Raw genomic sequence first — 12,155 nt, forward strand, 5'->3', positions numbered from 1 at the left:
AAATACTTGCCAAATGAAGGAATTCATTGTGACTGAACAAGCCACATACCAGGCACCATGATAAGCCCTCCACGTGAATTTTCTCCCTCAATCTTCATGACAGCCCGATGACATTAGTAGCTTATATCTGAGGAGCCTGAAGCTGAGAAAGGGCCAGGAGCTTGCCAAAGGTCACAGAACAAGGCATCCAAAGGGAGATCTAGCTTACTCCAGCACTGTCCTAAATCACCACATGGAGCGGGTGGTGGGGGTCAACTGACCAAGTCTGGAAGGACATCTGTTTTCCAGAGCCCAGATAAAGCAGCTCTAGGTCCAGACCAGGAGACCCTCACAGACTCTTGCCTCCCTCTCCTGCTGGACTCCATACTCAACATCCCACTTTATTTCATTCTCTCTCCAAGATCCCCTTCTGGCTTTCCACCCATCATGATTTCAGAAGTCTTTATTTCTGTTTCCATCATAGATGTGAAAAGCTGGCTTGTGATGTTTGGATTTCAGCTCAGCAACATAATTCCTGGCTTCCCAAGAGCCAAAATGTATTTCGTGCCTCCGCCCTATGAATTGTCAGAGAGTCAAGCAAGTGAGAGCGGACAGGTAAGCGGAGGTCCCTGCCAAGAATCCGAAAGATCATCATCATTCCCTCTGGCAAACAGAACCATGTCGGGGCCAAGGATATGTCAGTAGCAGCAGAAAACATTGGAGCTGGGTATAAAAGGGGCATGAGACCTGGTGGCTTCACAAGACAGCAAACATCATTGCTGTCACTTGTCTGGCACAGCACATATTTCTTCCCAACCTCAATTATTACCTTAATTGTGCTATCATTATCTGTTCAGTGTATACCCTTGAGTCACTCCTTGATTAACAACAGCACTGAGATATCTAGCAGCAACCCACCATCTGCACTGCCTGTAAGATCATAACCCTTTTGGCTTTTATGGGACATAATAAAACGGTGGTTTGCAGTTTCTGTCCCATTAAAGAACATTTTTATGCCTCACATAAAATCTCAGCGTTTTATGGCCCAAACGTACACAGATTGAGTTTTCGGAACATAATCTGTGCTTGGGTTTCTTGGTGATGACCGAGAGGTGGTCAGTTTCAATTTGGGTGCAGCTGAGACCGCGGCCACAATTGGACGGGAGGGGTGGGCATCTGCGTTTGGATTTCTCCTGCTGCAGAACCCGTGCTTGGCATGATCAACCTCTGAAAGGTCTCAGCTGCTCTGAATAATTGTCCAGACTGTCACTAGAGAGAGACCAGGAGGAACTGCCGGGTAATTGAGAACAGCGTTCTCACAGTTCTGCCCCGTGGGGACCACTCACTGGATGAATAGCCATCATTTCGCTCATTTATCTAAGTGCCGTTACCTCCCCAACACAGCCTCCTCCATTATCCCAGCCTGTCCCCCAACCACCAATTGAGATGAGTTGTAATTTGTAAGTAGAAAACTCAAGGCCAAGGAGATAATGGGGATTTCGTCCCCCTGCAGAAGCAGGCTAGGATCCAAAGCAAATGGCTCAAAAAGCCCAGGGATATTCCCTCTGGCCCATGCAGCTGGAATCTCTTTAGCCTGGTGCTTCTCAAACCTTCATATGCATGCAGACCAGGTAGAGGGGCTTGGTAAGATGCAGCTTCTGACTCACCGGGTCAGGAGGGAGGCCTAAGATTCTAGTCTTTGCTAACAGGGAGGGTCCTGGTGATGCCTCTGCTCCTAGCCATACTTGGAGTAGCACAGTGCCAACTCAAGGAAGTTAATGAACATCCTCTTCTGGAGGGGCTAGCCATTCCCTCCTCCAGGGGACCTTCTCAACCCAGGGATCGAACCCAGGTCTCCTGCACTGCAGGCAGATTCTTTATCACCAGGGAAGTCCCTATATATGTATGAGGCAGCTGCTAAACCATTAGCGGGCCAAATGACTCTCTTTTCTGCAATGATGGAGGGACATGGTAAGTGCACAGGCCTGGGTATAGATGCCAGTCAGGCAGTATGCCTCTGCACCCCCATTTATAGTTACAAAGTGGGGAGGCCATACCATCAGAGCACTGGAAACAAGCCAGCCTGTCCTAGTTCCAAAAGCTAGGGCTCTCTTAGTTCTGATCATGACAGACACAAGACGTATTCTTGCAGGGGTGTCCCAGCCTTCCTCTTTCTGACCCTCTTTCTGACTCAGCCCATGCATGTACAAGGTGGACCCAGCCCACCTCCTTAGCTTTCTGTATTTTCTTCTGCCCACAGCTCATTACCGGTGTCCAGCAGACAACCGAGAGGCACAACCAGGCCTTCCTGGCTCTTGAAGGGCAGGTTATTTCTAAGAAGCTCCACGCCAGCATCCGCGAGAAAGCAGGCCACTGGTTCGCCACCACCACGCCCATCATCGGCAAAGGCATCATGTTCGCCATCAAGGAGGGGCGGGTGACCACCGGCGTGTCCAGCATCGCCAGCGAGGACAGCCGCAAGGTGGCGTCCGTGCTCAACAACGCCTTCTACCTGGACAAGATGCACTACAGCATCGAGGGCAAGGACACCCACTACTTCGTGAAGATCGGCGCGGCCGACGCCGACCTGGTCACCCTGGGCACCACCATCGGCCGCAAGGTGCTGGAGAGTGGGGTGAACGTGACCGTGTCGCAGCCCACGCTGCTGGTCAACGGCAGGACTCGAAGGTTCACCAACATCGAGTTCCAGTACTCCACGCTGCTGCTCAGCATCCGCTACGGCCTCACCCCCGACACCCTGGACGAAGAGAAGGCCCGTGTCCTGGACCAGGCCAGGCAGAGGGCGCTGGGCACGGCCTGGGCCAAGGAGCAGCAGAGAGCCAGGGACGGCCGCGAGGGCAGCCGCCTGTGGACGGAGGGCGAGAAGCAGCAGCTGCTGAGCACGGGCCGCGTGCAGGGCTACGAGGGCTATTACGTGCTCCCCGTCGAGCAGTACCCTGAGCTGGCGGACAGTAGCAGCAACATCCAGTTTTTAAGACAGAACGAGATGGGAAAGAGGTAACAAAATCGTCTCCTGCCATTCCTCGCCTGGATGGCTCAGCGGGAGTCACTGTTATCTCCTCTCCTAAGGAGATGAAGACCTAACGGGGCACTAATGGCCGGGCTGCTTTAGGAGACCAAGTGGCAAGAAAGCTCACATTTTTTGAGTTCCAATGCTACTGTCCACACGAGAAGTCCCACCTCCTGGAGCAGACTAAAGCCCGGCGGCAAAATTCCTGAGGAAAAAAAACAAACAATCAATCAAAACACAAGACAGACGAATGGACGAACACACAACCATGTTCCAAGTTCCCCTAAAATAATGACCCACTTGTTCAGGGTCTGCGCAGCCAAGAGACGGAAAGAGACGCAAAATGTTCACAAGAAACAAAAGAACATACGTGTGCACAGAGGAAGCAAACAAAATACACACACACACACACACACACACACACCAAAAACACACCGAGCGAAAAGCAGAGACGTGAAGATGAGAAGGCCTCATGTCCTATTACCTCACTCATTCCCACGTGAGCGACACAGATATCCGTGAGGGCCGGCATCCCATGACCAGCTAAGGACCACGACTCAGACTGCTCGCTGGATAGACGCTACAGACGTTTTCGTTTAAACAAATACAGGTGCATTTAAACCACGACTTTGGGGGTGATTTGTGTGTAGCGACTGGGGAGGGGGGGGGATAAAAGTGAAAGAGTGAGCACTGGAAATAACTTTTTAAAGAAAAAAAAATAGAAAAACACAAGAGGAAAAAAAAAGGAAATTAATATCAAAAATCGAAGCGAATTAATACCGTTCAGCACTTAACTCTCGGGTCCTGACTTAGTCTGGCCTGAGCTAATTTATTTGAGCGCAGAGTGTAAAATTTAATTCCAAGGGTGGCTATAATCACTACAGATCAATTTCATACTCTTTTTGTCTTTGAAGATTCCATTGTGGACAGTAATACGCAGTTACAGGGTGTAGTCTGTTTAGATTCCGTAGTTCGTGGGTATCAGTTGCAGTAGAGGTGTGGGCATCGTGACACTCTTTTGCTAAACGGGCACCACTTCAGATCACCCTGTACATACCGAAGCCTCGAGGCACAATCACTGTTTGAGATTTACAATTATTAGTGTGTTTGTTTGGTCCAGAAACTGAGACAATCACATGACAGTCACCACGAGGAGAGAAAATAAAAAATTTTAAAAACCCACAAAAAACAAGAAAAAAAAAGTTTAAAAAAAAAAACCATAAAAAAATGTCTAATAAGAACTTTGGTACAGGAACTTTTTTGTAATATACATGTATGACTTGTTCATCGAGTTTTTATATTAATTTTAATTTGCTGCTAAGCAAAGACTAGGGACAGGCAAAGATAATTTATGGCAAAGTGTTTAAATTGTTTATACATAATAAAGTCTCTAAAACTCCTGTGGACACTGGTCTTCTGTGGAAATGCTTTGCGGTAAGGGCAAGGTCAAAAGTTCTGGAGAAAAGGGTGTGTGTGCATGCTTAGTCGCTGTTATGTCCGACGCTTAAGACCCCACGGACTATAGCCCACCAGGCTCCTCTGTTCATGAAATTCTCCATGCAAGAATACCAGAGTGAGCAGCTGTTTTCTCCAGGGGATCTTCCTGACTCAGGGATTGAACCCAGGTCTCCTACATTGCAGGCAGATTCTTTACTGTCTGAGCCAACATGGAAGCCGCATTTTTTGATGTTAACTACATGCCAAGAACAGAGCTAAGTGCTCTACATACAATATTTTCATTCAATTCTTTCTTTTTTTTTTTTTCATTCAACATTATTCTGAGCGCTTACCATATGCTGGGCCCTATGCTAAATTCTGGGGATAAACGAGGTGACATGAATAGGGGCACTAATCTCATGAAACTTACATCCAAGGATGCAGACAACAGTCCAGTAGTTACACTATAAAGTAAAATGACAGGAGTCAATACCAAGAAGGAGAGATTTACAAAGTTATAAAAGCACTTAACTGGGGATGTGGCCTTGACTGAGAATGCAAAGGAAGTACTGAGATTTGAAAGTTAAGGAGGAATTAACCAGATGAAAAGAAGTGAACGCATCCCAGAACCAGAAAACAGTACATGCAAAGGGACAGTGGTCACAGTCAGGCCAGAAAACAGAAGAGGTTTCCAAGGTTCAGAAAACACCCTGATCAAAGACTGGATTTTTTTTTTTTTTTTTTTTTTGTCATTACAAACAGGGAGTGTGCTTTAATCTCATCAACAAGTGCTCTGAATGTGGTGTGAACAGGCAGGGGAGATGATGAGATCATCTGTGTAAGATAACAAGGAAGGTTGCTGGCCATCAAGGAGGAAACAGAAGTAAATTGAGTGGACAGATTGCAAAGACAAGCTCCTAGTATCATTCACTTAGCAAGTGGAGAAACTGAGGCTGCTTTTCACCAAGCTGGGAGGTGGTAGAACGATTCAAGCCCAGCCGCGGCTGATTCCCAAACCTCTCCAGCACATCCGGGTGGCATGTCACCCCAAGTCCTTCAAGCTTTCTGAATCACCACTGCCTTTCAATTCTCTAGCCTGACCAGGGGTGGCTTCCCCAGGTGGAAGATGGGGAGAGAGGCCAGGCTAGAGAGGCCATGGTGTATCAGATCCCATGACCCTCTTTATCAGCAGAGCAAGCTGTGATGAGTGAATCAAACAGAACAAAAATACACCAGAGAATTTCCTTCTCAGAAGCACGTGTAGGGACTTCCCTGGTGGTCCAGTAGCTAAGACTCTGCACTCCCAATGCAGGGGGGGCTAGTTTCAATTCCTGATCAGGGAACTAGATCCCACATGCCGTGACCCAGGGGTCCGCATGCCATAACCGAGACCCAGCGCAGTGAAATAATATGAATATTTTTTAAATACCTTTAAAAAAGAAGCACATGTAAAGCTTTCTTTCCCTGTTTTCTTTTAGAAGAAGAGGAAGCAGGGCAGAGGTCCTCCGTGTGCCTGGTTCAGCTGCCTCGTTTACTCTGCCTGGTGTCAGGACCCCTTGGATCTGTACCCACAGGACAGCCTCCAGTTAGTCATAAAGCGGGGCTGAATCCCAACCACACGGGGGCCAACTGTTGTGCCCTGTCTCTCCAGGAAAGATGCAGCCAGTGGGGCCCCCAAGACGGAGGGGATCTCAGGCAACAAGGCGGTGGGAGCTTGCCCAGCCTCACCAGCCTCATGGAGGGTGGAGGAGTGGGGCAGGCAGACTAAAAAGGGTGGACTCACAGCACAGCACATAGGCAGTCACGTGTCACCAGAGTTTCCCTTGAATGCAAAACTCTCCTCTTCTGTGCCTGCCATCGTTGAATTATCCATAAGTGCTCTGTGACACCCAGGCCAGCCGAGCCCCCCACAACATGCACACTCATAATGCAGGAGAAGGAGGTGGTCTTGGGTTTAAAAAAAAAAAAAAAAAAAAAAAAAACTTCTGTCTTTCCTTGAACCAGACCTAGAATGACCAGCATAAAATGTTTCACCTCTTCCAAAAGTATGGGTTGGCCATACTTTTTCCATAACATCTCACAGAAAAGCCTGAACAAATTTTTTGGCCAACTCAGTATTTGCACAATGAAAGACAATTCCAGAAAGGCCTTTCAGGGGACAAGATTGTACACTCTGAAGTCAGCTTGATGGAAACAAATCCTAACTTGACCACTCATGAAACACAGGGCTTGGGAAGGTTTATGTTGCCTAGTCACGAAGTCACGTCTGACTCTTTGCAACCCCTTGGATGATAGTCTACCAGGCTTCTCTGTCCATGGGATTTCTCAGGCAAGAATACCAGAGAGGGTAGCCATTGCCTTCTCCAGGGGATCTTCCCGACCCAGGGATGGAACACGTGTCTCCTGCATTACAGGTAGATTCTTTATTGCTACATGCCAAGAACAATGTTATGTGCTCTACACACAATATTTTCATTCAATCCTAATTCTTTTTCATTCAACAACATCATAGTCACCAGGGAAGCCCTTTGGGAAGTTACGTGTATTAATTGGGTAAACAGCATTAGCTGCTTTAAGAGATAAACCTAGGAAGTTCCCTGGTGTCCAGTGGCTAAGGCTCCATGCTCCATCCAAATGCAGGGGGCTCAGGTTCAATCCCTGGTCAGGGAACTAGATCCCAGATGCCACAACTAAGAGTCCACATGCCACCACTAAAACTTCCTCATGCCACAACTAAAAGATCCTGCATGCCGCAACTAAGACCTGGCAGCCAAATAAGTTTAAAAAGAGAGAGAGAGAAAGAGAGATATACCCAGTATAAGCTAACACAGAAAATGTTGAATCCTTGTGTGATTGTCCACTGTGGGCCTGCAGTGGAAATGGCTCTGCTCCAATGAGGGCCCCGGGCTCCTTCCATCTTGTGGCTCCACCTTCTTCTAGGTCCTCAGAATCTTTGAAGTAGAGCCAAATGTGTAAATATTTTTAATGGGCCACACCTGGGTGTATACTCATCCCCTCCACTCACATTCCATGAGGGGTTCCATGGACCTTTCTACTGCAAAGGACACTTAGACAATGTAGTCTGACTAGGAATTCGGGAAGAGGAGACTGGATGTTCATGAGTCTAAGCAGTTGTTGCCACCTAAGGCAGCATCTATGAGCCTCTGTTTCCTGACCCATAAATCAGGGCTGATAAACACGGGGCTGCTCGGATGGTTAAATACGATTGCATATATCACCAACACAGGGTAAGTCCCCAGTAAACACTAGCTTTTATTATTTCTAAATCTTTGCTCCAAGCACAGAGTTTCTAAAAGTAGAACTTGAGGCATGACCTGTTCATCCTAGGGGAAAGAGATTTTTATGCAGCTGTGAAGATGGAGAAAACTGGCCCTCAAATCCTGCTCGGGGGGTGCCCCTCCTCCCTCCCAGGCCCAGGACACAGGAACATGTACCTGAGGATGCGAGCGCTGCTCACGGCTTTTCGGAAAGGCTCGATCTCAGCAGCATGGAGTCTGGCTGTCCATTCAGTCATTCGTCGACATTCCCAGTCACCAGAACAGGGTCGTCCCGGGCACCGTCAGAAGCTCGGACTGCAAAGAGAAATAAAGCATGGTCCAAAATCTCACCGTCTAAAGCGTGAGGACTAACTCACAAGCCAATCTGTGGGACAGAGCAGGCTCGACGCTGGCGCAGACGTGATGGCCCAAACTGTGAAGGCGGGGCAGAGGACCACAAGTTCTGCCCACGCGCTTAGAGCTGGGTACTCACAGGGACGAGAACGTGGGGACGGGAAGGTGAGAGGGCTGCCCGGACTTAGACACAGATCGCAGGAGTGAGAAGAAAGTCATAAGCTGACCACGGAGACCTTGCCAAAGCCTAGAGCGATGGCTACGCACGTGGACCCGCCCCACCACGTGGAGCTCTCTGATCACGCTCGCAACTTCCAGGGCCAGACCAATCGGAGCAGGACCTCGAGGGGGCTGGTTACCAGGGGCGGATTCTGAAGCTCCCCAGGGGACGCGAACCTGCAGCCGGGGGAGAAGTACTGATTGGAGCCTTAACAGGAGGTACAGGGCCTCAGACATCCATGTCGGAGTGAGGCAGGAAGGAAGACCAGGCCAAGAAGTCGGATGTCCTCTTCCATACCACGAGGAGTGTGCACTGGGGCTCTTGTTGTCTAGTCATTAAGTCGCGTCTGGCTCTTTGCGACCCCATGAACTGTAGCCCACCAGGCTCCTTTGTCCTTGGAATTCCCCAGGCAAGAATACTGGAGTGGGTTGCCATTCCCTTCTCCAGGTGATCTTCCCGACTCCAGGATTGAACCCACGTCTCCTGCTTCGCAGGCGGATTCTTTACTGTCTCAGCCACCAGGGAAGCTCCAGGCTCTTGCACCTGGGGAGAAATATTACTAGGAGATCCTTTGACTAGCAAAGTGGAGAGAGGAGAGGAGCAGAAAGAACAGTCTGGGAGGCTGCATCAGCCCCCGTGTAACAGCCCAGATGATGAGGAGACACAGGATGAGGTTTTGGAGGGAGGAGGAGGCTCTGTATCTCCCTCACAGCTGGGGGCAGGGTCCATACTGGGTCGAGCTCAGCAGGGTTCAGTCCAGAAGCTCAGAGGGTGTCCTGCGGGGGAACTGTCACAGACACCACATGGCCTCTCCACACAGGTAAAAGAACCAATGCCTCAGGAGAAGGGCTTAAGGAGAAGTCTAACCTAGGCTTACCTTCAGGATTCCTCTGATGGGCTCACGTCAAGACTTTGCAGGAACATTCTGATCCAGTGTGCCCACAGCCAAGCCCCGCCATCCATCCTGACGCTTCTGGGAAGCCGGAACCCTCCCTCTGACGCCCAAGCTGGCCCTCCGACTGCGGGGCAGCCCTCCAAGACCAAATCTGCACCAGCTGGAGTCTTTCCAGAGACTGACCTCACCTGTTGCCCAAGCCCCACCCTCCTAAGCCCTGCTTCCTCCTGGCACATGCTTGCTGTCTGGCCACAAGGTGGCAGCCTTTCCCACGAAATCTTCCTGGATCTGGGCCTGGGCACCCAGGACTGGTTTAGCGAAAATGTTAGGCAGCTCCACTCTGAGAATCAAGGGACGGCCAAGAAAGCCCTGGGCCCAGAGAAGAGGCCCTCAAAGAGGCCCCTGGAATCGGTTCCAGGAAGCAAGATTCCAAAGAATATTCGCCCTGGGAACAGCCAGACTGGATTCAGAGCCTAGCTCCACCACGTATTCCCTGAGATTTTCATACAAACCTTCCCCTTCCTGAGCAATCCATTTTCTCAGGTGCAAAATGGGGGGAAATTACTTTATAGGCTTATTTGAAAAGAGTAACGAAAATAATAAATACGAAGTACTTGGCAAGTGCAAAATTGGGATTTAAAATTTTCTTTTTTCTTAAAATAACTGTATGTATTTATTTGGCTTTGCTGGGTCTTTGTTGCTGCACGGGCTTTTCTCTAGGTGCGGTGAGTGGGGGCTACTCTCGAGTGGTATGTAGACTTCTCATTGCAGTGGTTTCTCGTGTTGAGGAGCACAGGCTCTAGACACACGGGCTTCACTCATTGCAGCTCTAAGGCTCCAGAGCACAAGCTCTGTAGTTGTGGCACGTGGACTTAGATGCTCCATGGCAAGTGGGATCTTCCCAGATTAGGGATGGAACCCATGTCTCCTGCATTAGCAGGCAGGTTCTTTACCACTGAGCTACCAGGGAAGCTCTCAAGTTTTACTTTCTACTCCAAAGACTAACCCCAAAATGATGCCCTGTTTTCCTTTCACAGCATTTTACCATTTAAATCCCACTGCCCCCCTTTTTAGCTAAGCCTGAGCTCTTTACCTAACGTCTGAAGCCTCACTTTCCTCCCCTCTGAAATGGGTATGATGATCCCATCTCACAGGGAGATGCTGTAACTAACACCCAGCTTGAAGTGAAGTGAAGTTGCTCAGTCGTGTCCAACTCTTTGCAACCCTGTGGACTCTAGCCCACCAGGCTCCTCCATCCATGGGATTCTCCAGGCAAGAATGTTGGAGTGGGTTGCCATTTCCTTCTCCAGGGGATCTTCCCGACCCAGGAATTGAAACCAGGTCTCCCGCATTGCAGACAGACGCTTTAACCTCTGAGCCAACACCCAGTTTAGTGCCTGGCAAATGGGGATGACTATTCATCCAACACGAAGCATGATTACTCTTAGCTTCTGAGGACTGAAAGTGGAGCCCCTGTCCTGAGATTAGCTAAACATGTTCCCAGTCCTGAAGCTTGACCTATCAAAGAGCGAACATCACCTCTCTCCTCTCCATCTGCCCCACACATTAACTACAGAAAGCAATAAACATGTGCTCAGCTAGCAGACCCTGGGGCAAGAGGAAAAGAAGCTATGCCTGCACCCCCATAGGAACATTCTACCCAGTGGTCACCCTCCCAGAGAATGAAATAGAAGGATCTTGGTGGGGTCCCTTACCCAGGTTCTCAGTTAGGAGGGTAGTGAAGGTAGAGAGTGATCACCTGGCACCTGGCCAGCTATACAGTCCTCATCAGGGCTCCAGCCTGAGCAAGACAGACAACCTCTCTTTTTGCCCCACCCACCTTTATTTTGGGGGGCTCCAAAATCACTGCAGATGGTGACTGCAGCCATGAAATTAAAAGACACTTGCTCCTTGGAAGAAAAGCTATCACCAACCTAGACAGCATTTTAAAAAGCAGAGACATTACTTTGCCAACAAAGGTCTATCTAGTCAAAGCTATGGTTTTTCCAGTGGTCATGTATGGATGTGAGAGTTGGACCATAAAGAAAACTGAGCACTGAAGAATTGATGCTTTTGAACTGTGGTGTTGGAGAAGACTTGAGAGTCCCTTGGACTGCAAGGAGATCCAACCAGTCCATCCTAAAGGAGATCAGCCCTGAATATTCATTGGAAGGACTGATGCTGAAGCTGAAACTCCAATACTTTGGCCACCTGATGTGAAGAAATGACTCCTTGGAATAGATTCTGATGCTGGGAAAGATTGAAGGCAGGAGGAGAAGGGGACGACAGAGGATGAGATGGTTGGATGGCATCACCGACTGAATGGACATGAGTTTGAGTAAGCTCTGGGTGTTAGTGATGGACAGGGAAGCCTGGCATGCTGCAGTCCATGGGGTCACAAAGTGTCGGACATGACTGAGCTGAAGTGACCCACTTTTAGTCCTCCGTGTGGGTGGCCACTTCCATGAAGCATTCTCTTCCATCTTTCCCTTTAGCAATTGCTTATCTGTCCTTTCCAGTGAATCTCCTCCCTGGTCCCCTTCACCCTCTAAACCCAGTGAAATTATCAAATGCTTTCACCTGGTACTTCCCTAGCGGTCCAGTGCTTAAGACTTTGCCTTCCAATGCAGGGGGTGTGGATTTGATCGCTGGTCAGGGAGGACAGAGGACGAGATGGTTGGATGGCATCACTGACTCAACGGACATGAGTTTGATCAAACTCTGGGAGATAGCGAAGGACAGGGAAGCCTGACTCGCTGCAGTCCATGGGGTTGCAAAAGTCAGACCCAACTTAGCAACTGAACAAGAGAGCTAGGATCCCATGTGCCTCTTGGCCAAAAAACCAAAACACAAAACAAGAGCAATACTGTAACAAATTCAATAAAGACTTTAAAAATGGTCCACCTCAAAAAAAAAAAAAACCCCTTTCACCTAAATTAATTGATCTTATTTGAATTTTAC

The 12,155-nt window shown here is 49.0% G+C and overlaps 1 protein-coding gene and 1 long non-coding RNA gene across 3 annotated transcripts in view; one reads left to right on the top strand and one right to left on the bottom strand.

Annotated features, from left to right (window-relative positions):
* TENM2 (teneurin transmembrane protein 2) overlaps positions 1-4,401 on the top strand; it is a 1,359,342-nt gene extending 1,354,941 nt beyond the window's left edge. The window contains exons 32-33 of the mRNA XM_065919048.1: positions 464-594; positions 2,240-4,401. Of these exons, the coding sequence (XP_065775120.1) occupies positions 464-594; positions 2,240-3,001 (893 nt within the window). The 3' untranslated portion in view covers positions 3,002-4,401. The remainder of the gene's footprint in view (positions 1-463; positions 595-2,239) is intronic.
* LOC136156355 (uncharacterized) overlaps positions 1-12,155 on the bottom strand; it is a 63,390-nt gene that overhangs the window by 44,219 nt on the left and 7,016 nt on the right. The window contains exon 2 of one of the 2 annotated variants that reach the window (XR_010660943.1): positions 7,903-8,040. The exons of the other annotated variant lie outside the window; for it this stretch is intronic. This is a non-coding gene — a long non-coding RNA (uncharacterized lncRNA). The remainder of the gene's footprint in view (positions 1-7,902; positions 8,041-12,155) is intronic. 2 annotated transcript variants of the gene reach the window in all.

This window comes from Muntiacus reevesi, chromosome 1, assembly GCF_963930625.1.
Source record: "Muntiacus reevesi chromosome 1, mMunRee1.1, whole genome shotgun sequence".
Taxonomy (NCBI): Eukaryota; Metazoa; Chordata; class Mammalia; order Artiodactyla; family Cervidae; genus Muntiacus; species Muntiacus reevesi.